At 30.9% G+C, this 25,889-nt stretch overlaps 1 protein-coding gene across 1 annotated transcript; it reads left to right on the forward strand.

Annotated features, from left to right (window-relative positions):
- Positions 1 to 12,281: 12,281 nt before the first annotated feature.
- LOC139511872 (L-threonine ammonia-lyase-like) lies at positions 12,282 to 25,624 on the forward strand. Its single transcript, XM_071299002.1, has 8 exons — positions 12,282 to 12,507; positions 15,127 to 15,260; positions 16,112 to 16,270; positions 17,524 to 17,591; positions 19,391 to 19,505; positions 20,650 to 20,775; positions 23,797 to 23,898; positions 25,460 to 25,624. Exons 1-8 carry the CDS (start codon positions 12,375 to 12,377, stop codon positions 25,607 to 25,609), a joined length of 987 nt encoding a protein of 328 aa, XP_071155103.1. The 5' UTR covers positions 12,282 to 12,374; the 3' UTR covers positions 25,610 to 25,624.
- Positions 25,625 to 25,889: the final 265 nt, after the last annotated feature.

Raw genomic sequence — 25,889 nt, forward strand, 5'->3', positions numbered from 1 at the left:
ATGAATGAATGAATGAATGAATGAATGAATGAATGAATGAATGAATGAATGAATGAATGAATGAATGAATGAATGAATGAATGAATGAATGAATACTTTATTGCTAAAGCATTATATATTGTATCTTAAGTCAGTACCGTGTTGTTCAGTTGTTGTCGTTTATAGATTTGGTTCATAAGTGTTTCTCGTTTCTCGTTTGATGTTCGGTGTGAGCCAAGGAGGGTGTTAAACTCGTTTGAAGGTTACAATTCTCCCGATAACCTTGATAAAATTGGTGTAACAATATAACATTAGAACGATGTTAACTATAAAACTCAGTTGAAACATGCTTAACTCAGCAGATGGATACAAATTGAGAAAAAAATCTAACAAAAACAGGGTGGACGTAGTGGTTCTTGATTGTCGTTTGTCATATTTGTTTTTCGTTTAATGTTATATTTAAAATCTGGAAAACAGTTTACTTTGTTGTATTGTTTTATAATACTTGTAAGTTGAATCATTGAATAACTTTGTATCCGGCATGAGTTTTTCATTGATGAAGGTTGTACTGTTACTTGAAGTTATTTACATTCTTGTCAGTTGGTCTCCTGGTGAACATCTTTGTCAGGAATATACTAAATAAGCAGTGATATTATTATAACAGTCATTTAATGTATCGCTATTTTGATCCGTTGATATCATAGTACATGTAGCTGGATTGGATATCAGCCCAATGATTAAGGACAATACGCGAGATTCCAATTTCGATATTATGAATAAACTACCCTGTTTGACATGGAGTAATTTGGGGGGAAACGCGTCCTAGGACAGAGTGACGTAAATCTGATTAACATATAACGGAAAAAGCACCAGAATAGAAGATCATGTTTTGTTCTGAACACAGATTTACCATACGTTCACTCTAACTTTAAAGCTGAAAAAGCCTTTATATCAACAAGTTTGCTTTATTTTAACATCTAAATCACCCAGAAATTAGACAATCAAAATTGAAGAGAATTATTCAAATCTGCCATTAACTCCAAATGATTCAAAGGAAAAACGATAGCAACAAAGAAAACAATGGAAAATCAGAATAGTTGGATTTGAAACCAATCTGAATTCCATATATAAATTGATATGAAATTGTATCCATGTTTTAGTTGTACATTTGTTGAAATTATACAAGTAATTCGCAGTTTTAACCATAATTTAATTAATATTTGCATTTGTGTCAGTGCGGATTTTATTAATAATTTCCCTCGTGTAAATTTTATTACCTTAATGCCATTTTATTAGTTTTCAATTAAGACCGTAATGAGCTTGACACAGCCGACTTTGTATTATATCCTTTGCTCTGAGTAGGGAATAGTCGGTTTAATCACGTGACAGTGCGTAACGTGAAACCTGCTGTGCAATTTAAAACTGCACTTTCATTTTTGTAAACATGTTCTTCGGAAAGAGATTTCCCCTTTTGTTTGTGAACCATGGATGATTTTATTCCATAAAACAGTTATATTGATAGTTTCTCTGGTTGAGTACACTCTTTTGTCTCTGGCGAAAAATCAGTACATTACGCTTTATATGACCTTTCAAACATTAACAAATAAACTTTGTTTTCTAAGGTCATATAATTATGTTCAAAGAGAATTTGTCAATTATTAATTTGTTAATGAAAAAATTTATTTTTGTAAAGTTTTAGAATGAAGGCTATTTCGAGTATAAGGTAGCTCAATAAAAATAGGATTGTCATTTCTAAGCCGGAGTTTTGATGTGTGCGTAAGGCTAATCAAAGATCTGCAAACAGTAAATTTATAGCATTAAACTTTATTGCCTTTAACTCGAAAAGAAGATCTTACATTGGTAGAATCTATAGTTACCATAGCGGATCATAACGAATAAATGACAACAAAGAAGATATCATGTAAAATAAAATGATTAATTAACTTTCTGGAAATTCCGAAGTTAACTTCTAATGACAAACCATAACTTTTAAAATAGAAAGTAATATATATATAGTAAGTCATACATATATAGAACATCATATGTGCCTGTAAAAAGTATATGCCTCTGGTTAGAAAAGTCCGTGGCCAAGTACATGAACACTTCGGCATAAGTTGGAAGAATATTTACCGGTAAGTACAAACAACTCAAAGCTGTATGATTTTAATTTTCAACTGATGACAGATCATTATACTTTTGAAATAAAAAGTAATACATGTGTAGGACTCAAATATATGGTGGGTTCCAGATCTATGACAAATTCCTAATCTATGGTAATTATGACGTCATGACATCTCCAGTCTATGGCAGATTTTTAAGAATCCTAATATGAGTTTTTTAGGCATTTTTGGGGGTTTTATAATCTCTGGCTAATTTCCAGTTTTCAAATCTATGATAGATTTTCTGCAAAAGACAGACCAGTCATATTTAACTAATGATTTCAAAGTTGCCTTAAACAAATGTTCAAATGTAGCGAAACAGCTGCTTCTAAAGTAAACTTTTAACCAATATAAGAAAGTCCGAGTACGATTAGGAAGCATATCCATAACCATTTTAAAATGAATACAGGATTTAGGGTTGAAATATTGTGCCCCGGAAGAATAGGCATTTCCTTCTCTGTGCATGATACATGATTGATCTTGGTTCAACCAAGTCCCTATACACCATATATAACCTATATAAATAGACGACAAACTTTGTTTTGTTTGTTTTTATCATGATTTGAACTTGAATGGGGGTGCCAAAGCTCCGATTATATCTAACTGATCTTGTTTCCATTCTTCTTCATATATACAAACAAGATATTCAACTGTGTCCATAATTGAATAAAAAATAGATTAATAGTTTTGTGACATACTATAAAAAGAGTATTAAAGTTTAATACAAAGGCCTGTTTTAACCGATTGCTTCCTATTTAGAGAAGTCTAACTGCTTGTAAAAAGACGTTTAATTTGCCAGTGATATGAAATATTTTTTTTAATTATATTAAAGAATTACGATGAATTAATTCTTTTTTCAGGTCGTATTTGTAGATGAATTTATATTTACAAGGAACAACGTGTCATTAGGTGTAATAAAAAATAACTTTGAAAAAGTAAAAAAAAATAGAATGAAATTCAAAACAGTGTAGCTGTGGCCATTGATTGACACACTAAATTCATCCATTGACTGGGACAATTTAGGTGAACGTTTGTATGTAACGACCACTGCTCACTATGTACTTTTTAAAGACACTTAAACTATGGGGCCACCAAAGGTTCTCAACACCTTAATAAAGTAATTCGAAAAACTAATCAGAAATAACACGATGTTTTGATTTATATCAATTATATAAATCAAAACATAAAGGTTATTCCTGATTAATTTTTTGAATTATTTTATAATTAAAGGCGTTAAGAAACCTTTGGTGACCCCACAGTTTTAATGTCTATCGTAGGTACGTCGTGAGCAGTGGTCGTTACAGACAAACGTTCATACAAATTGTCCCAGTCAATGGATGAATTTAATGTGGCAATCAATGGCCACAGCCACACTGTTTTGAATTTCATTCTATTAAATATAAAATGTGTGGTGAAAAGTAAAATTGCAAAAATAATGAATATTGAAAATATAAAAAGGAAAGTCACTAATCAAATAGCTATACCAAAAGCTCAATAACAACAAACCAATGGATAACAACTGCATGTCATATTCCTGACTTGGTATAGGCATTCCTTATGTAGAAGACGGTGGATTAAACCTGGTTTTATAGCTAGCTAAACCTTTTGGGAATGATAGCAAACAACATTTTCTCCTTGATACTCACCCTTTTTAATCAAACAATTTTAACTATGGCAGTTATATTTTGTTTTGACACGAATGTAATATCGGTGTTATATCAACAATGAGCAAAATACATACTACATAGCCAGCTTTACAGTCAGGATTCTCTCCCCATTACGCCAGTTCATTTTTACAATCGTAGAAATGAAAGCCATTGTAGGGATGACGCGCTGCAAATTTTGCTCTTGGAAACCGATAAATTTATCCACATTGCTCCATTACGATCCTTATATGTCAGTTGTATTTCAAAAGACAAATGTATCAACTAGATAATGAGCATCAGTTAATGATCTTGTCTGCATTGATTAAACTTAAAACTATTTATAGGTTATACAATACTTGGTCATGTTTTATGAAGATTTAAGCCCAAGGCGAAACCGAGGGCTTCAATTTTCATAAAACATGACCAAGTTTTGTCTGACCAATTTAGAACACATTCACACTTTCGAGTGAACTTACAAAATTATCCTTTCCCAATGTAATATTCAAACCTAAATAAGAGTTCACTTTTTATAATGAACTAAAATGTAAAACATAGATAATCATTATTTCGGTGGATGGAATGAAAAAGCTCGGACATAGTTTGTGAGGAGCGAATGGATAAATTGTTTTTCTTCTGCTTAAGGTTAAATTTAATACTCATATTTCTCGAGATCTTTTTTATTTTAAAAAGCAACACAATATTATATAAATCCCCTTTTTGAAATTAGATTTTTTTTTATAAATATAAAACTCTCTGTATAAATATTTATATTGAGACCATTCAACATTAAATTTTTACTTTTTATTGATAAATTTACATGTATTTGTGTTTCTCTGGAAAAAAAATCTTTGCTTTCTTTATATATCAACAGTCTAGCAGTGTTTTTTTTGAAGAAACAAATCCCTCAAATGTCAGGTATATAAATCAAATAAGGGTTATTTTACCTACATCCCTACCCAAATTGTTTTTGTTTAATCTATATATGTGTACCATTAGAAAATGCATGAAAATTTGAAAAATTCAAAATATTTTGTTTTAATATTTTCTCATTCATCTTTAATCAATAGGCTCTTTTCCCATGGAAAATGTTTCAGGGGATTGGACACTTCGTTAGTGCAATTATTAAGAGTTCACTTTCATAATTAACTGACAATGAAAAGTCATTCATGTATAGCATTTCATAGTGCATGGAAAACCATGTACTATGAAAATTAGAGGGGGAAACTGACTTTTCACTGGACGAGAAGGAGTGAGTATTTTCTAATGTCTGATGGGTTGTCAGATGCAATTTTCGAAAATTCATAAACATTTGAAAAAATTCTGATTAAATATTTCGTGGAAGGGCAGACTAGATTTTTTTAGTGATTGAAGACTATAAACCCTAATTATCACAGACAAAAAAATATAATTTTTCGAAGATATGCATTTTCTACATCCAACTTGAAAGATTCTATAAACTTTTAAAATGTTTGTCACTTTAGTAAACATTACAGTACACATTTATCGCCTTCTCTAACAAAAAGCTTCGATTCTGTTGTTCTATTTCAACCGGGTTTCAGACTGTATAAAAGTACCCGAAATTAAAAGGTGGAACAATTTAATCGAGAAAAAATAATGACCAGATTCATGTAAACAACAATGAATAAAACACAAATATAGTATACAGCAACAAAAACAACCACTGAGTTTAAGCCTTTGGACTGGCACAGACAGAATGCGGCGGGATTTTAAATAAAAACCTGTTAGCGGGCGCCCAACACTCCCTTTAACGTCGGACAATGGTGTAACAGTACAACATGTGAACAAACTATCAAATGTTGGAAAAGGCTAACCTCATCACTTCGATAAAAGGTATAAACAGAAACAAAAAAACACTGACCGGACTAGGCAGGGTATTTATAAATACATCCCTACAACAAAAAGGGCAGATATGGGAGTACTGGCAGTTACTGATAGATAGTACAAAGCCAATAACAAATAAAAAACAAATCATGTATCTATGTCTAAGGTACCAATTATTTTACGTCCAACGTTCAACATCCAATCAATTGTATGTAAGACGTGAACAAGTCACAGAAATCAACCAGTTCACATTCAACATCCAATGGATTAAGTGTATAACGCTTTTAACAAGTCACAGAAATACATGGCCTTGCTCAATGCCAAATTTACTGATATCATCAGATTTTAGAACAGTGAGTGTCAATATGTAAATATGTATAATATGTTTTTAACATTAGTAAAACAAAATCAAGTATATCTGTGTTTCATAGTTCAGATTTTTGTTTGAATCCGTTTGATTTACAAAGTAAAAAATCGTCCGATCTCCACCAAGATATGTAAAGTGGTAATTTTCTATTATACAGACAGAGTTACAAGTCTGATGGTTATCAATTTAGAAACTACCCTAGTAAGGGATCATTCTAGAGTAATTTAGTCAATTTCTGAGACAGGGCCATTTTTGACCCTTCGTGGCCCTACTCCTTTGACCTTATTTTTCTCAGTTATTATTAATTAACAAGGAATGATAAGTAAATGGTAGAGAAGTATAAAATGTTGGGTACCATCTACCCGATATACTATATCATCCCAGTTAGGATGAATTTTTTTAATTTATGTTTTTAGGGGGGAGGTGGTTTGACCGTGTCGGTCATTCGTTATATTTCTGTGTTGATTTTTCAAAAATTCTCCCATGGTTAAGTCAGTTTATTTTCTACTTAAGTATCTTCCTCCATGTTCATCATGTCCTTTCTACTGAGCCTTTCTAGATCTTTCTAAGAAATACAAGATATATATATATACAGATTTAACATTGTTGGATTGATGTTTAGAATTTGATTTATATATATATCCTTTTTAATAAGATTATTGGTTCGAAATTTGATGGGTCAGTTGCCTCAATGCATTAATTTGTTGATAAATAGTCCGTATCAACTTCACAAATAATACACGATGGTCTTGATGTATAGATTCTGCGTACTGATGATGTTTATCATCTTAACAACGTGTTTAAAAACAAAAAAAACACTAATATTTTCTTTTGCATGTAATGAGATAAAAAAATGCTTATTTTGATATATACATTGTAAATGCATGTAAGTGATGGGTGTTTCAGAAAAAACATATTAGTGTCATGATGAAAGGTAGAAATATCTGTATATATAGAATGAAATTCAAAACAGTGTGGCTGTGGCCATTGATTGACACATTAAATTCATCCATTGACTGGGACATAAAGGTTATTTCTGATTAATTTTTTGAATTATTTTATAATAAAAGGCGTTAAGAAACCTTTGGTGACCCCACAGTTTAAATGTCTATCGTAGGTACGTCGTGAACAGTGGTCGTTACAGACAAACGTTCATGTAAATTGTCCCAGTCAATGGATGACTTTAATGTGTCAATCAATGGCCACAGCCACACTGTTTTGAATTTCATTCTATATATTTTTTGAGGTGATTTATTATGTTAAAGTTAGTTTTACAGAATACTTGTAAGATTCAGTTAATTTTTAGTTATACAGAACACTTGTAATATTCATTTTAACAATGAAAAGAGTTATTTCCCTTAGACTGTTGTATTTTTAGCAGTCATGGATAATAGTAAAAAAAAATAAAAAAAATAATGTATTTTGGAACTATGATTATTGTTTAATCTATCATGTTTATAGAACCATTAACCAAACTGTGTAATTATAATAGAAGGTTTTCAGGCTAACAAGAAGGTTTATTATACAATTGACAATAGCAAATATTAAAAAATGAACAGAATTCATAAAAAATTGTCAATTTCCTCATTAAATGTACATGGCCTTGGGGATAAAATGAAAGACCCAATGTTTCTGGATTTTTTAAATAAAGATATAAATATACTGTTAGAAACCGGGAAAGGGGGGGGGGGGGGGGTCAGAAGATTTTAAAATTGAAGGCTATAACATTATCTCTAAAGTACGCAAGAAAACAAAAAAAGCCAAAAGACATAGTGGAGGCATTATAGTCATGATTAAAAAACAATTTTACAAGGGGATTACTTATCTAAAAGATGCTACGTCATCCCAGAATAGATTATGGTTAAAGCTTGACAAGTATTTCTTTGGACTTAAACAAGATATATATCTTTGTGCTGTTTATATTCCCCCTTTTTCATCAGCACATTATGATAGTGACTTGGAAAATCTTGAAAATGAAATTAGTTCATTTTCTATTGAAGGACAAATTATTTTAATAGGGGATTTTAATTCTAGGACTGCAATGAAAGCAGATTACATAGAAAATGACTCAGATGAAATAAATAATTTTGATGGTATTGACCTTCTTCCAGAGAGCTATATAACTGATATTGATATCAGAAGAGTAAACCAAGATAGCACTTTGAATACATTGGGGAATAAATTACTTGAATTATGTTCGTCCTCAAGGCTTCGTATACTTAATGGTCGTTTTTTGGGAGATTCCCTGGGATATTTTACTTATATGTGTAATCCTGGGTTCAGTACAGTTGATTATGCTATTGCAAGTGAGAGTCTCCTGCCTGAGGTAAAATACTTTAAAACAAATGACTTTACATATTTATCAGATCATGTTCAAATAAACTTATATATGAATTGTTCTATTATATCAGATACATGTATGAAGAAATGTTTAGATGAGAAGAGATGTCATTTGATAAAATCATACAAATGGACAGAATTGTCATCTTCAAAATTAATTGATGTTCTATTAACAGAAAATGTTAAAAAGGAAATTTTAGATTTAGAGATGGAACATTTTGATAGCAATAAACTAGGCGTTGATGGTGCAACTGAAAAACTAACCAAAATTTTACAAACTATTGCAGAAAATACATGTAAAGTCATATCTAAACCAACAAAAAAGAAAAAGAAAAAAATTAAACAAGTATGGTCAGATAATGTAGTATATGAAACATAAAGACAAATAACTATTTAGGAAATAAAATCAAGAATAACTTAAATGACAAAAGTTTAAAATCTAAATATTTTGAATTATGTAAAAAACTAAAAAAAATGATTAAACAGAAAAAATTTGAATATCACCAAAAACTTTATAAATCACTTTCAGATAATTTAAGAAATAATCCAAAAGAATACTGGAATGTTCTAAAGGCAATAAAAAAAAACCAAACATTGAAGAAGATATTCCTGAAATTTTAATGAATGAAAATAAAATCATAAAACATTTTCAGGATCAGGGTACACCAGCCTCATATGATAAATCCTTTGTAAATAAACTGGAACGTGAACTAAACATTATAGAAGATAATATTGAATTGAATATGGAAACTGATGCACCAATTACATTTGCTGAAGTAAAACTGGTCATTTCAAACCTTAAAGTAAACAAATCAGCAGGTCCAGATAGAATTGTGAATGAAATACTCGAACACTCACAACCTGTGATAATTAATTCTATTGTAAAAGTTTTTAATTTGATTTTAAAGACAGGTAATTATCCAGATTCTTGGAAATTATCTTTCATGATCCCTTTACATAAAAAAGGTGACAAGTTAGACCCAAATAATTATAGAGGCATTTCTCTTATAAGTAATCTACCAAAATTTTTTAATGCCATATTAAATAATAGGCTAATCAAGATTGTTGACAAACAATTAAGTGATTGTCAGTTTGGTTTCAGAGAAAATCACAGAACAGCTGATAGCATCTTTTTATTAAAGTCCTTGATTAATAAATATTTACATAAAGAGAAAAAAAAGATTTATGCCTGCTTCATAGATCTGAAAAAGGCTTTTGATTCAGTATGGAGAACTGCTTTACTTTATAAATTATGTAAAATGGGAGTTGGCAAGTCTTTTTATAGAGTTATAAAACAACAATACTTAAATACTAAATCATCTTTAAAATATAAAGATTATGTATCAGAATATTTTAATATTGCTAGAGGGGTTAAACAGGGAGACACACTAAGTCCCACTTTATTTAATGTCTTTATAAATGATATTGTAAAAAATTTTGAGGGAAATGATTCAAGTCCCCTTAAGCTTATAAATAGTAAGGTAGGATGCCTTCTTTTTGCGGATGATCTTTTAATCCTGTCAGAATCAAAAGAGGGTCTACAAAACAGTTTAAATAACGTTAAATTATATTGTAACAAATGGCAACTCTCTTTGAATACAAACAAAACTAAATCCATGGTTTTTAGTCAGTCAAAACATAAAAGTGAAACATCACATATGAGAATAAAGCAATAGAGAGTGTAACAGAATATTCATTTTTGGGAATGTTGATAAAATGTAATGGAAATTTATCACAAAGTACTTTAGAGCTGACAAAAAAAGCAAAAAAAGTATTTTTTGCAATAAAATCATATACTAAATCATTGAATAATCTACCTATAAAAGTAGCAAATAATTTTTTTGATTCTTTAGTAAAACCAATTATGACCTATAATTCAGAAGTAACATATTTGGATACATATATTTCTTTTCATCGAACCAAAAGCAGAGCCTTAACTTCAGGAAAAGAAATTAATCAACTTGATTTTATAGACAAAACCCCCATAGAAAATATGCATCTTAAATTTTGTAAATCTACTCTAGGGATAAGAAAAAATGCATCCAATTTAGGAGCAAGAGTTGAATTAGGAAGATTGCCTATAGAATGTTTTATTAAAACACAAACCCTTTTATATTTAGCTAGACTATATAATAATAATATTAATCCATTGTTAAAGGAAGCTTTTTCTCTAGCACAGTCAATAGATTTGACAGGAACTTACTCATGGTATACATATGCTAAAAATATTGTTAAAGAGACTAACGTTGACCTTAATATTCTTTCTACTTGTAAGGACATAAAAGATGTAAATAAAATAAAAAACGATATAAAGTAAAAAATGAAAAATAGATATGAAGATTTAATTCAAAATAAATTTCAAAACATCGATGATAAAAGTAATTTTTTTCTCTATAAAAAACTTAAAAAAGATTACAAACTAGAATATTATCTAAATACATCTAATTTTCAGATAAGGAGATTAATCACTAAATTTAGAATAAGTGATCACTCCCTCTTGATTGAAAAGGGGAGATATTTTAAAATCCCAAGAGAGGAACGTCTTTGCAATAAATGTAAAATACTAGAGGATGAGAAACATTTTTTACTATATTGTGAGTATAATAAAACTCTAAGAAATGACTTTTTTCATCACATATGTACAGAAAATAATAACTTTAATAATTTAAATGAAGAAGAAAAAATTCATTATTTACTAAATCCATCATCGCCTTTACAAACAAATAAGTTAGGATCCTTCTTGAAAAAGTCATTAGAACTGAGGGCAGGGGACTCTTAACAACTTGTTTGTTGTTATAAATTTTTATGCTGTTGATATTTTGTATGTTTAATATGTATGTATATATGTTTACTGTGTTTATTGTATTAATATATGTTGGTCACAAACTGTAAAGTTTATATGACAATAAAATATTTGATTTGATTTGATTTGTTTTATAGTTCTTTCATTTGTCCTTGTTCTATTAATAACATTACTTTTACTGTTGGATGGTTTTATGTGATATCCGTTTGACGTGGCTCGGTACTTCTGTATATAGCTTTTGGACTATTTTCAATCTCGGTCTGTTTCTGAAATTTATTTTTACATACTTTTGATTTTTTAACCCTATATGCTAACATTGCCTATGTAAATTTTAGAATTGTTTGTATGCACATTGAACGACAAATGTATGTGACGTATAAAATTTTCTGACGTCAGACACACAAATCAATGAATGTGTTTGTAGATCTGTTAAATTGTTCCTTTTAAAATTGTTATACGATGATGACTGATGTACCCATATTTTGACTTTTTTATTTATTGTGTCTGTTTAGTTAACGCATCAATGTAAATATAACGGAATTTGATAAGACTGTCATCAAAGTGAAAGGGTTAGCGCTATAAAACCAGGTTTAATCTACCATTTTCTACATTTGAAAATGCCTGTACCAAGTCAGGAATATGACAGTTCTTGTCCATTCGTTTTTGATTCGTTTTGTTATTTGATTTTGCCATGTGATTATGGACTTTCCGAATTGATATTCTCTAAGTTCAGTATTTTTGTGATTCTACTTTTTAAATATGTGAACAGTTTATTGTATTCTTCAGCCTTCAGTCCATTCTTTTTTATATACTACATGTACAAGTAATGGTCAGAACAGGTGAGGTGAGCAGTATTTAAACTGCAGTCAGGTGAAAAAAATCACATGATATTTATTCTTTATATATATATATATAGGAACAAATATTATGAAACCATATGAAGTTTCATTACCAGGAACAAATTTTATAAAGATGGAAATAATATTATGCAATTTTTGTTCCTAAGAACTTTTACTTTCCATAGTTTTGTTCCAAGGGGAACAAGTATTATGCGGAACAAATTTATGTTTACAATACGCTACTGCAGTTTTATTTGATATTACACAAAAGTTATTTTTAACTATAAACATGATAAAGGTTAAGAATTAGGACAAGTAGTTTTATTTGGTTAAAAATAAAATGGTGGAATTGTAGGCGGACCTTTAATTCAGCAAAAATAAACACAAAAGAGGAGAACAATGAACCTTTGTTATCCACAATTGATATTAGAAGCCACGAAGCGGATTAAACCACACATATGGAAGACGCCTCTTCTGTATTCATCTTATTTAAGTGATACTGATAAAAAGACAAACGTGTACATCAAACTAGGTCAGTGCAAACAAATATATGTATGCAGAACTTTGATTTTCATTCGGTATTTAATGTGCAGTCTCTAAAATTAACCTTTATTCCCGTCAGCATTAATATAGATTTATGTTGTCTTTTAGACCTGTACATTTCATGATGTGTATTTGCTAATCATGATATATTTTGTGTAACGCCTACATTTCGATATTTACAATGTTAAATATATATATGTCGTGTACATGTTGCGATTTTGTACAGGTTATAACATGTACAAAAATATTGTACATATTATAACTTGTATAATGCAAAAATACAAGTTATAACATGTACAAAAGTACCTCGTACATGTTATAACCTGTACAAAATATTGCTTAAAAATGGTTTTAACTTGTTCAAAATCGAAAAATAAGGATATGTTTCTATTATTGCAACAGATGTTATTGACCTCAATAATATTTTCATAACGTTTTTATTATTCCTTCATGATAGTGTGTTTTGTCCTTTTTTGATACAGTTAATGTCCAGGGTCGGTATTACGAAGCATTCCTAAGACTTGTCATAAGATATATCTTAGGACATGTCTTATGATCCTCTTATGAGTATCTATGGACATATCTTTATCTGATGAATTAAAATTGTGAGTGTCCACTTTGAGGGCAATAGTAAAATACTTTCAATCTAGTTCTCACTAAAAGACACAAGAGGATAGCCAGGCCAGATGTGTCTACAAATAAAATTGGGAATAGAAATGGGGTATGTGTCTAAAAGACAACAATCAGACCATGGAGCAGACGACATCTAAAGGACACAAATACATGCTTTCAAAGTAGAGGATATATATTTAAACATCAAATGACATCCGCCTCATGCAATAATCTTATAGTTTATATAAAAAAAATAATTATAAATTTACAATAGTCATGCTGAAGGCCAAAAATGTTGAAGAGTAGATCCAAAGATATTGATAATGAAGCGAGGTCCAATGAAAACTATTTCAGCTCTCTCTTGCTTTTACAGATAAGCATATAAGACATTGTCTGTGCATGCTATAAAACTATAGGGAGGAGTATTACCCAAAATTTTAAGGCATCGTCCTTAAAAATTTTGGAAGAATTAAATTACTAGTATCTAATGTAATTGTCATTGAGGAAATGCGAGCTTTTAGTAAATAGTGTCACACTTATTTAAGCCACGATGGACTACATAAAACATACAATTACATGAAAACATATTTTGCCAACATAAGTCATAAAACATATATTTCTGAAACTTTTTGATCATTGTCCTCTACAGACAAAGACACGTTCTGGCCTATTTATTGTTGTTCTTTATGCATTGGTGAATCTAGATGTATATTTTACTTCATTAAGATTTATCTTAAATTTTGTACAAGTTAAAACCATTTTTAAGCAATATTTTGTACAGGTTATAACATGTATGAGGTACTTTTGTACATGTTATAACTTGTATTTTTGCATTATACAAGTTATAACATGTACAATATTTTTGTACATGTTATAACCTGTACAAAATCGCAACTTGTACACGACATATACATAAGAAAAATCAATGCTTGCTGTTTAATATATTAATATCAATATAAATTTTACCTGTTATCAAATAATCGTTGTGACCAAATTTTAGATAGTGATTGTAAATAAACTTCACTGACACCCAACATTCAAAATCTTATTTTATTTTTATTAATCAAGTTTTTCCCTCCTGACATAAAACATCAGAAACAAATAAAGCCGAATTTAATTCCGACGTATTTTAAAACAACAGCAACGTACTCTTCACTTGAACATAATGGAGTGAATGAGAAAGATGTAAAAAGTGTTATCAAAAGTATCTGTGAATGAATAAAATGAAGAATGGAAATAGACAATGTGTCAAAGAGACAACAACCCGACCATAAAACAGACAACAGCAGAAGGTCACCAATAATTATATGTCTTCAATGCAGCTTGAAATAACCCCTAGAAACATCCGCACCGGGAGGCGTCCTTCAGCTGGCCCCTAAACAAATATATACTAGTCCAGTGATAATGAACGCCATACTAATTTCCAAATTATACACAAGAAACTAAAATTAAAATAACACAAGATTAACCAAGGACTTAGGCTCCTGACTTTGGACACGCGCAAAAATGCAGCGGGGTTAAACATGTTTTTTGAGATCTCAACCGTCCCCTATACCTCTAGCCAATGTAGAAAAGTAAACGCAAGTTCAAGAGAAGTTAGAGTCCGATGTCAGACGAGGTAACAAAAGAAAATAAACAAAATGACAATAATACATAAATAACAACAGACTACTAGCAGTCTATATGAAACATATAAGGTGTTAAAAAGATCCGATCTAATACGGTCCTCAGCTTGTAGAATCTTATTTCCAAGTCAAAAATCAATTTGAAATATTATTGTTCGATCTACGATGACTATAGTCATGATAGTGTTGCTTCGACATCCTAAGTTTTTACACACGGCGCTATCAAAAGTTTGGTTGATAAATGCTAAGTGACGCATAAACTGCACTAACTGTTATTCACCCGCATACATATATTGTCGTTTTATATATATTCTATTCTCGTTGACGCATGCACATCATCAACTGTTGAAATGTTTATTATTGTCTTTTAGAAAGCGAACAGCTGACTGGTTCATTCAAGGTTCGTGGCGCATTTAACAAACTTTTACAACTTTTGGAGACTAATCCTGAGATAAGAAAGACTGGAGTATATACTGCATCATCTGGAAATCATGGATTGGCATGTGTAAGTTTTTAAGCAATTAAATAAACATGAACTTAGAATTAAAAGTAAGCCTAAAGTAAATGGTATGATCACAATACATTTTAAAATCCCCATGTTCAACACGCACGTATATTCTGCAGAAAGAAAATAAACCGCATAAAAGGTGGAATTCATTTTAAATGTAAAGTTGACAATAAGTAAATGAATGTTCGACAAATCAATGCTTTAGCAATGAGTTTAATATTCAAGGGGTATTTGAAATTTGAAATTCAAAACGTCGATACGAGCAATTTAAAATCTGTGTTTTCAAGACCTGAAAAATGAAGGTTGCGGTTACCGTTAAGGAAAACTGTTCGTGTATTCCAAAAGGAAAATTGTAGTAGTTAAATTATTTATTAAAGAATAAATTGAATATAAATATCTATGGCGTTTAAACAAGCTATTGCCAAATGCTACTGTGCAATACCGTTAAATCAGGACTGAAACCTGCTGTACACTATGTTCAATGTCATCGTCCTGTAATAAAATTAACGAATTCAAAAGTATGTCACCCGACAATTCATCGATCACCATTGACAAATTTCACGCTTTTGGTAGAGATAAAATCAAATTTGATTATCTCAAGATAGCCTTACAATTAAAGTAATAGACCTCAGCTGGCTACAGAAACCCAAGATCGGAATCCATTTGTTCCGTCTACGTAATTGAACAGCTGGGTGATACAACCACCGTTGCTGAAATGTCCGGCTTGTGTAATTTCCGCCGTGTTACTTTTTGTTTGGTATCATCTACAAATAAAAGTTCTCTTTTTATATGGAAAAATGCATCCTGGAAGTTAAGAGAACTTTTAATCTCTTCGTATCATATTTCAGTTACAAGCGTCAAAGGTTTTAGACGTTCCTCTGACTATATATTGTCAGGAAGGGGTTGATCCTGGCAAGAAGGATTTTCTATTACACGAAGGAGCAAGATTGGTCTTACATGGTCATGATTGTGTAGAAGCAGAACTCAAGGCAAGATCAGATGCTGAGGTAACTTCAATAAATATCTTTCGTTAAATTCAAAAGACGTAAAATGTTATATTTGTTATTCTCGTGGGATTTTGTCTGATGCTTGGTCCGTTTCTGTGTATGTTAGTTACATTGTAGTGTTGTGTCATTGTTCTCCTCTTATATTTATGCGTTTCTGTCAGTTTTAGTTTGTTACCCCGATTTTGTTTTTTGTCCATGGATTTATGCGTTTGAACAATGGTATACTACTGTTGCCTTTATTTAATTTAAATTTTCATTTGTTAGAACACTTGCTTCCACAGATAAAGTCAATACCTACCAAAACATATACTATCTGGTACTTATACATATTTAAATGTATACATATTTGTATACTTGAAGAGAAATGGAAAATATATTTTGACACGAATGGTATTATATAAGATCTAAATGTACACAAAAGATGGAGAACAACAATTTAAGAGCAGTTCCTTAGATTATTGTACAGAATATAGTTATAAAAAGATGTGGTATGAGTGCCAATGTGACAACTCTCTCATCCAAGGCACAATTTGTACAAGTAAACCACTATAGGTCAAGATACAGTCTGAAACACGGCGGCGTCGCTCACATCGAATAACAAGCTACATATATAACAGGCCCCAAACAGATATTAATGTTAAACCATTCAAACGGGAAAACCAAAGCGATTTTTTTTCCTAGGCATGTACTGATTTTGTGTCATGAATGGATATCTATTTTTTTGTTTTTCTATTATATAAATGATACTTATACTACATCTTCGTGTTTAATTATAACATATGGTATAGCCATGTGATTTACTTTGGTATTGTTCCGTTTGTTTTGTCTAGTTAAGATTTAGCCAACGTGTGCATTTTTATGTCTTTTCCGCTAAAATAATATTCGTTTCCTTATGTGTTCCATAAAGTTTCTGCACTCGTACTTTATGATAATTAAGATAGATGGTTATAGTAATTAATGTTTCTCAGTGCAGAAATATCTTAGTCGGCGAAGAATAAACACATATAGCATTTACTGTCTTCTTTGTGTAATATTTTACATATATTTTTCTTGATATTTCTAAAATACCTTCATCAGGTACAATGACGAACGACACTCATTAATGTCAACTTTGTCTGAAGGAGTTGCAATTTTAGTTTTACTCGTCCTTTTTCATAGTTAATTAACTGAAAAAATCATTTCAGTTGCTAAGTATTGACATCTAATTGAATAAGATATAGATCGATTTTATTTTTTTAAATTTCAATTTACAGACACATGGTACAACTTATGTTTCTCCTTATAATGATCCCACTGTAGTAGCAGGGCAAGGGAGTATTAGGTAAATATCAACATAATAATACACACCGTTTTTGTTTGTGATCCTGGTTTGTTACATACATCAAAGTATAACGTAGTCATTTTTAACGAATAGATGTATGACAAAGATCTGTATCGTGAACTTTTTCGAGTTGCTTCTCTTTTGAAATAACCATATGTAAAGGAAACAGAAATATCACAATGTTTCGTTTACAAATATTTTAAGGTAAAAAAAGCTTGTGTATAGATATAAGAAGATGTGGTATGAGTGCCAATGAGATAACTATCCATCCAAGTCAAAATTTGTAAAAGGAAACCATTATAAGTTAAAGTACGGTCTTAACACGGATCCCTGGCTCACACCGAACAGCAAGCAATAAAGGGCCAAAAAAATACTCGTGCAAAACCATTTAAACAGTCAAACCAACGGGCTTATCTATATAAAAACGAGAAACACTTATGAACCACATCAACAAACGACAACTACTCAACATCAGGTTTCAGACTTATGACAAGTGCAAACAAATGCAGAGGGTTTAAACATTTTAATAGGTACCAACCTTCACCTTTCTTAAAACAATAGTGTAACATAACATAAAAAGACACACTATAAAATATCAATTGAAATGGCTTAACTCAATCAAAAGACATAAAAACACAAACAAGTGAACATACAGAATGAATAAATTTAATCTTTGACACGTGACAATGTAAAAACAAAATCAATAACATAAGGGGAGAGATGTTAAACAATAGCAGAATGTCAACTATAGCCTTGGACAAAATGCCGCCAAAAAATAAAATTACACCGGTAAATGAAAATATTTTTTTGTAAGGTATACAGTAATGGAGAACAAAATTACGTTTTACAAAATGAATAATTTTGCTGTTCATAATACGATAACAGAAGTGAAAATTTATAGTCAAGACCAACCACTAATTTGCTGTTTATTAGATATTTATAGATTATCGTTGGTCATCTCATTAAGATTGATATTCTCGCTTGAGCCGGTACGGCGTAAGAGAAAAGCAATCGAGTTGAGATGATCAATGATAATCTGTTTATCGCAATTTTATCTATGACGATGTTGTTAATTCCATGGACAATGACACTTGCGACCTTAGTTTCTAAAAATAATTTTTCATATCGCTCTACTGTGCCGAGAAAGGAAAATAACAGCCAGTAGGATCAAAGGAAAAATACGTAAAATAACGGTAAAATATATAATTATTTAAAACTGGAAGGTTATTCTAATCCAGAGCATATTTTGCCATAGACATATTTGGCTCTTTTGGAAATAGTCATCAATTAATTTGTATTTGATTTGACTTTCCAACTGTTTTGATTCGAACACCACTGATAATGATATGTAGACGAAGCACGCGTATGACGTACAAATCAGTTGTCTGATATCTTTTGTGAGTATATACTATTGAAAATAGAAAATAAGTCAGAATACACTATAAATCATAACCCAAAACATTTTGGTTCTGGTCCATTGGCATGTCCATAGTCTACATGTGAAAGTGTTGCTTTTAAAATACCAGAATTTTCATTATACATGTGTACTATCGAAATAACACACAAGCGATATATATATATATATATGTGTGTGTATGTATGTCAGTAGCTAGTTTACTATGATCAACTGCCCAACACTATATATAAATATAATGTTAGCTTTCTAAATGTTAAATTCAAAATGGAAATGGGGAATGTGCCAAAGAGACAAAAACCCGACCATTGAAAAAAAACAACAGCAGAAGGTTTCTAAATGTGTTTATTAGTATATTAAAGCTTGTTCCTTTACATTATTTTAGCGTTGAAATTTTTGAAGAGTTGCCTGAGGTTGACGCCGTTTTAGTTCCAGTCGGAGGAGGTGGACTGATTGCTGGAATAGCAAGATATATAAAACAAGTTAAACCCTCTACTAAAGTAAGTCAGTTTACACAGTTATACATTTTAATACAAAAGTATTGCGCAGATGACCAATAACAGTCAACCAAATTCAACTTTGTACGAAAGTATTAGTATGATATAACTATGAACTCAAGTTATAAGACTAACACAGTGAGCTGGAGTTTTCTCTGCTATTTCAGAAAGTAACTGTTACAGTCTTTGGTAACCAAATTTAAAACAAATAGTTTCCTCCGTACCGATTACTCTTTGTCTCCTTTAACATGCCTTTATTTCACGGAATTATCGAAAAATTACACGAGGCGAACCCACATATTCTCACTCTTTCGATAAACCGAAAATCGATAAACCGAAAGCCGCCATTTTGGTTTGATATATATTTTTGAAACAATTATTTTGTTTAACCGTGTTGGATTACGTAAAAACTTAACAAAGATAATAGGCTAAAAGTTTGTAACGCCAGATGCACGCTAGTGAGAATTTGTGGGTTCGCCTCGTGCAATTTTTCGATGATTCCGTGAGAGGCATGTTAAAGGAGACGAAGAGTATTCGGTACGGAGGAGACTATTTGTAAAATTGGTTAACAAAGACAGCTACTTTCTGAAAAAGAAGAGAAAACTCCAGCTTACTGTGTCCGTCTTATAATTTTAGTTCATTGTTATATCAGCAACTCTTTTTTTTTTTAAAGCTCATTAGTTTCGCATTAAGTGCTTTTGTCTTCAACATATAAACTGCATAGTGCAGCAAACAGAAATCCACTCATGTTACCTCAATATATAGGTTGTCTTCAGTTGAAAACAAAGTAATATATTAAAAAATCGTTTTCTCATTGATTGACATGTAGTCACTTCATGCATCCAGGGCACTTTGCATATCGCAACTAGATATATTGTGTATGTTTGTCAGATTTTGCTTTGATTTCTAGGTGTATGGTTGTCAGATTTTGCTTTGATTTCTAGGTGTATGGTTGTCCGATTTTGCTTTGATTTCTAGGTGATGGTTGTCAGATTTTGCTTTGATTTCTAGGTGTATGCTTGTCAGATTTTGCTTTGAATTCTAGGTGTATGGTTGTCAGATGTTGCTTTGATTTCTAGGTGTATGGTTGTCAGATTTTGCTTTGATTTCTAGGTGTATGGTTGTCAGATTTTGCTTTGATTTCTAGGTGTATGGTTGTCAACCGAAAAATTCCAAGGTAATGTACGAGTCCGTGAAAGCCAACAAAGTAATATTTGAGGAATCTTTTCCAACATTGTCAGACGCTACAGCGGGCGGATTAGAAGAATCTACGGTGAGTTGAGAAATAACATTCAAACATTGGAATTTGAAAATTGCTGTTAAGATTGGGATAAAATGTTCGGTCTGGTTAAGAAAATAAAAATCAAGATGCATAGATAGAGGTGGTTGAATCTGAACTGAAGGACGGCCACATTAATTAAAAGATCGATAATCGTTCAAAATACAAAGTTCTGATATTTTTGTCGAATTTTGCTAAGACCTTGTATACCTAGAAATAGGAATTAAAAAAAATGTTTCGAATAATTTTAAAATATTACGAAGATTAAATAATCAAGTGTGTTTACAAACTCGTCTTTATGACTCTTGTGGCAGTTGTCGCATTGGATATCATACCACACCCTCACACCTTTATATTTTTTTTAATTTAGAAAGGAGATACACGAGACAGTGACGTTACGCACGGAAATACGTTCAGATTAAAATTACAATATACTAAGATTTTCGAATAGCAACTATTCGCATATACAAAATAAATCCACCAACATGCATATATCTAGAGAGAGGCATTGACATGTATTTCTTAATTAAATAAATTTTATAAATATGTGCTCTATACATTTATTTTATTGAGCACACACATCATACTTTTACGTTTATAATTACATGTCCGGCGTAATATTTCAGTTTGAATAAAATGCATTTGCCTATGTTCCGTTGTAATTTTCCACATACAAACTGCGAAATTTAGTACATCAACTTCGTGCTAGATTTATCTTCTAACGTCTAACCCGTCAGTTGTTTGTGTTGGCTGAAATTTGATGCAAGTTCTCAACGAGGTATTCGGCAGAGGATCCTGTCTTTATGAGTATGGGGAAAGTTAATCAAAATTTCGAATTGTTATTATCACTATAATATAATCAAAACATATTAACACTATACTCAATGGAAAGTTCTGATAAAGATAAGCATTTTCAAAGTTTCAAATTTAAAAAAAATCTTTTTCATGAAGAAGAATTTAAATGAATCGCATGTCTAGCCACTTTGTCCAGACGTTATTTTTTTCCAATCCTTAGGTGAATTATGTAATATAAATAGCAAATGTTTATTTATAATACAAAATTAACATATTTAAAAGATACAAACTATAAGTTCATACAAATAGCTAAATGAGTCGGGTGTTTTCACAAACATTATGACCTTACATTTTTTTTCGGAAAGCATTCCCTATGTCTAGCCATTATGTCCAAGGGCGTCATTTAGACGTTTCTGAGCCGAGACGTCTTTTATATGAATACACACTATTCCGTATACTAGGCAGTTAAAATTATGCCGGGAAATGTTCATTCTAAAAAGGTCTACGGAATCAAAACAACACTCAGATTAAAAAAAAAGGAATAGACTCTTTATAGACACAGGGGAAAAGGGGGGATGGCTTAGAAATATATTCTTACGGACAAAAGTTTTCACGCAATTCTAAAACACGTTTATAGATTATAATCCGAGGTACATGTACACTGTTCTTTTCAATTTTAAACAATTAGTAAATATTAAACTATCAGTGCTAAAAAAATAGAGAAAGAGCCTTTTCAAATAGTCTGAAAACTCGCACAGACACATACAGATATTGGACAAAAAAGAGTTCAATCTCAAATAATCATTTCAACAAAAATCATTATAAAAAGAAATATTGCTAATTATTATATGACCGATTTTTATGAAATGTATACCACAAGTTTTTATGTTTAATTTCAGGCTAATTTTTATCTTCTCATATGTCCCTCTAGCAAGATGTCTTTTTAGAAAAGTTTGCTATGCATTCTATCCTAAATAAAATTTGAAAAAAAATTGCATTTGTTTTCACTTCATCACAGATTAGAAAATAAGAACGATCCTTACTAAATTAATTGCCTCATAAACAATAAATTATCTCTTCATCAATATGGTATTTTCAATATTTTTGATAAGAAAATGTCAAAGTATATGACGTCAATATCGTCAATTATAGTTAACGTAAGGGTACCCAAATTGCACTGAGTACCCAAATTGCACCTATTTAGAAAGATTTCCTAGAGACTAAACAATTTGTATTTTTATGATTTGATACTATGCACGTCTTTCAACATAGGTAAACATATTTAGATATACACAAAACGTTCACAGTCTTTATCAACAGATGGACTGTTTACTAAAAAAGCAAAATGTACGAAAACGTCACCATGCGACGTCATCAAAACGTCATCTTTTTAAATTAGCAAATACAATATATTAAAGTATCCATTTCGTAAAATATGAAGAGTAAGCATGGACTAATATCCAATTGTTCAAAATATTTGAAGAAATTAAACAAAAGCTCGGTTATTAGACTTTTGACGATGTGAATTTAAGCATGGATGCAATTTGGGTACTCCTCATTACAGAATCATGGATAGTTTGGAGGTTGATTCAAACCCATTTTTTTATGACTCAATATGGATTAAAAATCAAATCGGTGTACCTATACAATAAAGAAGGATAGGGCTAGAAAATAAACCCAGTATGGACATTTTTTCCTGATCATAAAACAACGTAGGTGAAAAAACAGTCAAAATAGGTGCAATTTGGGTACCGTCACGTTATACATGTTACGTCTTGCGACGAAATACCGTGCGTAACGTCAGTGCAAACTGCACAGATCTCAATCAAGAGTACAGCATTATTACACAAGTCAAAAGATGTGACCATTTTACATTTTGTTATCATGACAAACTATGTACCAAGTCAGTTGTATCATGTTCGTACAGTAAATGCAATAAATTTCGTCGGATGTTATATTCCTTTTATGAAAGTATTATCCATCAATACTACCAAAAAAGTGAATTGCGAAACAATTGAAAAAGAACATACCAACCAATGAACCAACAATTAAACCAATCAACAGCTAAAACGAACACCAACCAACATTTATCTTTAACAATCATTCTTTCTCTTTTCGTCTATTGTACAATACTTTTCGTCGAGTGTTCATTGAAATTTAGAACCATGATGACCTTTACAGTATTCATGTAAACATTTTATAAGCTGATTTTTCTTGTAGGTAACATTTGAGTTATGCCGAGATTTTGTAGATGAATGGATAATGGTAGAAGAAGATGACATAGCTAAAGCTATGATGCTTATGGTAGAAAAACATCACAAGGTAGACACAAGCTCATTATAAAAAAGATTAAGATCTTTTTTGTGTTGAAAGTAGATAACCAAACATTTGAATTTATTTATTTACGACTCACCATGATCGGATACCTCGAAAACTGTCATTCTTGTTCTCCTTCCAACCCTAACCCTAACCCTAAAATCAACAAGTTAAAACAATTGCAGAAACGATGCAAAGACGTAAATACGGATGCAATATATATTTTAAATAAAGTCTAGGTTCATATCTAGTGCCTTCCAAAACTGTGCGTCAAAGACCAGTGTTAAACCGAGATGCCATCATGGTCCTTTTAATTTTCAAAAAAGAATAAAATTGATTTGAGAGAATTGAATAATTTAATTTGTTGTTTTATTTTAGAAGCCAGAAAATGGGTATATCATACCAATTTTAAAATTTAAAATTTAAAATCTACGAATACCTTTTATAGTTGGTAAAATGTTTGTATGGTTAGTTAAGAGGGAAGACAATACAAATGTTTATGAGCTTTTTGTGTGTATTATTTCTACAGTATATGACGTACTTACAGTTGATAGTTTACCGTCAACGTACTTTAATTTAGGTTCAATATGAATATGTACAATGTAAAAGTTTAACTATGTCACTATCGTACATTTCCGTTTTCTTGATTAAAATGTGATCTGTCAATGAAGAAATTAACCAGAAACCGTGTCATAGCCCTATGAGAAATGTATTACATGTAACACTTTAGTAGTACATTTACAATAGAGACCTACTTTGCAGTTATATGACATGTGCAAATGTACTGTTCAAAATCAACTGTACTATTAAATTGCACACTGAGGTATGGCAGTATTTTTATGATCTGTGGGGTCGTGGGACGTACGCGATCAGCTAACATGAACGAATTTCTATCTCTAAATCGAAAATGATTTGTTTATGAGTAGACAAATCAGACATCATCTGATAACTTATTAATTTTACTTCACGAATAAACGTACTAACCAATATTCCAATGAACGCTTATTTACATCAAACCACAACTTTTAATTACACACTTTCACTGCCCCACAATTAAAAAAAAAGCTATCTCGGATTATGCAAAAGAACTCAGTAACTAAAATAATTCGCATGTTAATTGACATATTAACTTACATTTACAATTATTCACAGCATGTGTGATAGAATGACTATAACATCAGTAGAACAGAGTACATCTTTCAACGACTAAATACAAAACAAACAATGTAATGGGAGGCATAGGTTGACCTATGTCCCCACCTTATCCCCTTTTCAAAGGGAAGCATTTGTTGATTATATAGGAAATAACTGATGCATGACTGTCAGTGCCCCCCTTATGAAAATTCAGAGATCCGCCAATGGGAATGTAATGCACTTATCGTTGGTTTGATCGTGTCATAGCTCTTTATAGCTGACAACGGCATGGATTTGGTTAATTTAAAAAAGTACGATAATCAACAGCCGATTGCAGTCACGTCATTTTTACTTTGTAAAAAATCACGCGTATCTTTTAATTTATATAAGTAAATATAATATCACATTCAAAACATGTCATTTTTTTACTCAGATTGTGGAAGGTGCGGCAGGAGTATCCATCGGAGCTTATATGACAAATATGGAAAAGTTTTCTGGACAAAATGTTGTCATCATTTCATGTGGAGGAAATTTAAGTCTATCCATATTAAATGATATTGTATCTAAATATAAAAGTAAATAAAAAGTTTATATTTTATTCTTGTTTGTTTTTAGTCATATGTTATTCAGCGTATAATGTTATTTTCATCAAATGGTATAAAGCTAAACTATTAATTGAAGCTGCAATGCGTAATTCTTGTATCATTATGACTAATTACATTATCATGATTTATGCATGTACCCCATATAAGGGTTCTTAAAAATGTGCACTAAAGCTTATGGACTTGACCCCATTTAAACTGTTTTGTTTTCATATTTGTTTATTTTCTTTAAGATTTGTAAGAAAGAAAGAATTGCCTACA

This window comes from Mytilus edulis, chromosome 2 (assembly GCF_963676685.1).
Source record: "Mytilus edulis chromosome 2, xbMytEdul2.2, whole genome shotgun sequence".
Classification (NCBI taxonomy): domain Eukaryota; kingdom Metazoa; phylum Mollusca; class Bivalvia; order Mytilida; family Mytilidae; genus Mytilus; species Mytilus edulis.

Excerpts from the sequence above, each read along its gene's own strand:
- LOC139511872 (XM_071299002.1), top strand. The coding sequence starts at position 12,375 with ATGAACCTTTGTTATCCACAATTGATATTAGAAGCCACGAAGCGGATT. Across the intron at positions 16,271-17,523 it reads AGGCAAGATCAGATGCTGAG|ACACATGGTACAACTTATGT; the intron begins GTAACTTCAATA and ends TTCAATTTACAG. Across the intron at positions 20,776-23,796 it reads GCGGATTAGAAGAATCTACG|GTAACATTTGAGTTATGCCG; the intron begins GTGAGTTGAGAA and ends TTTTTCTTGTAG.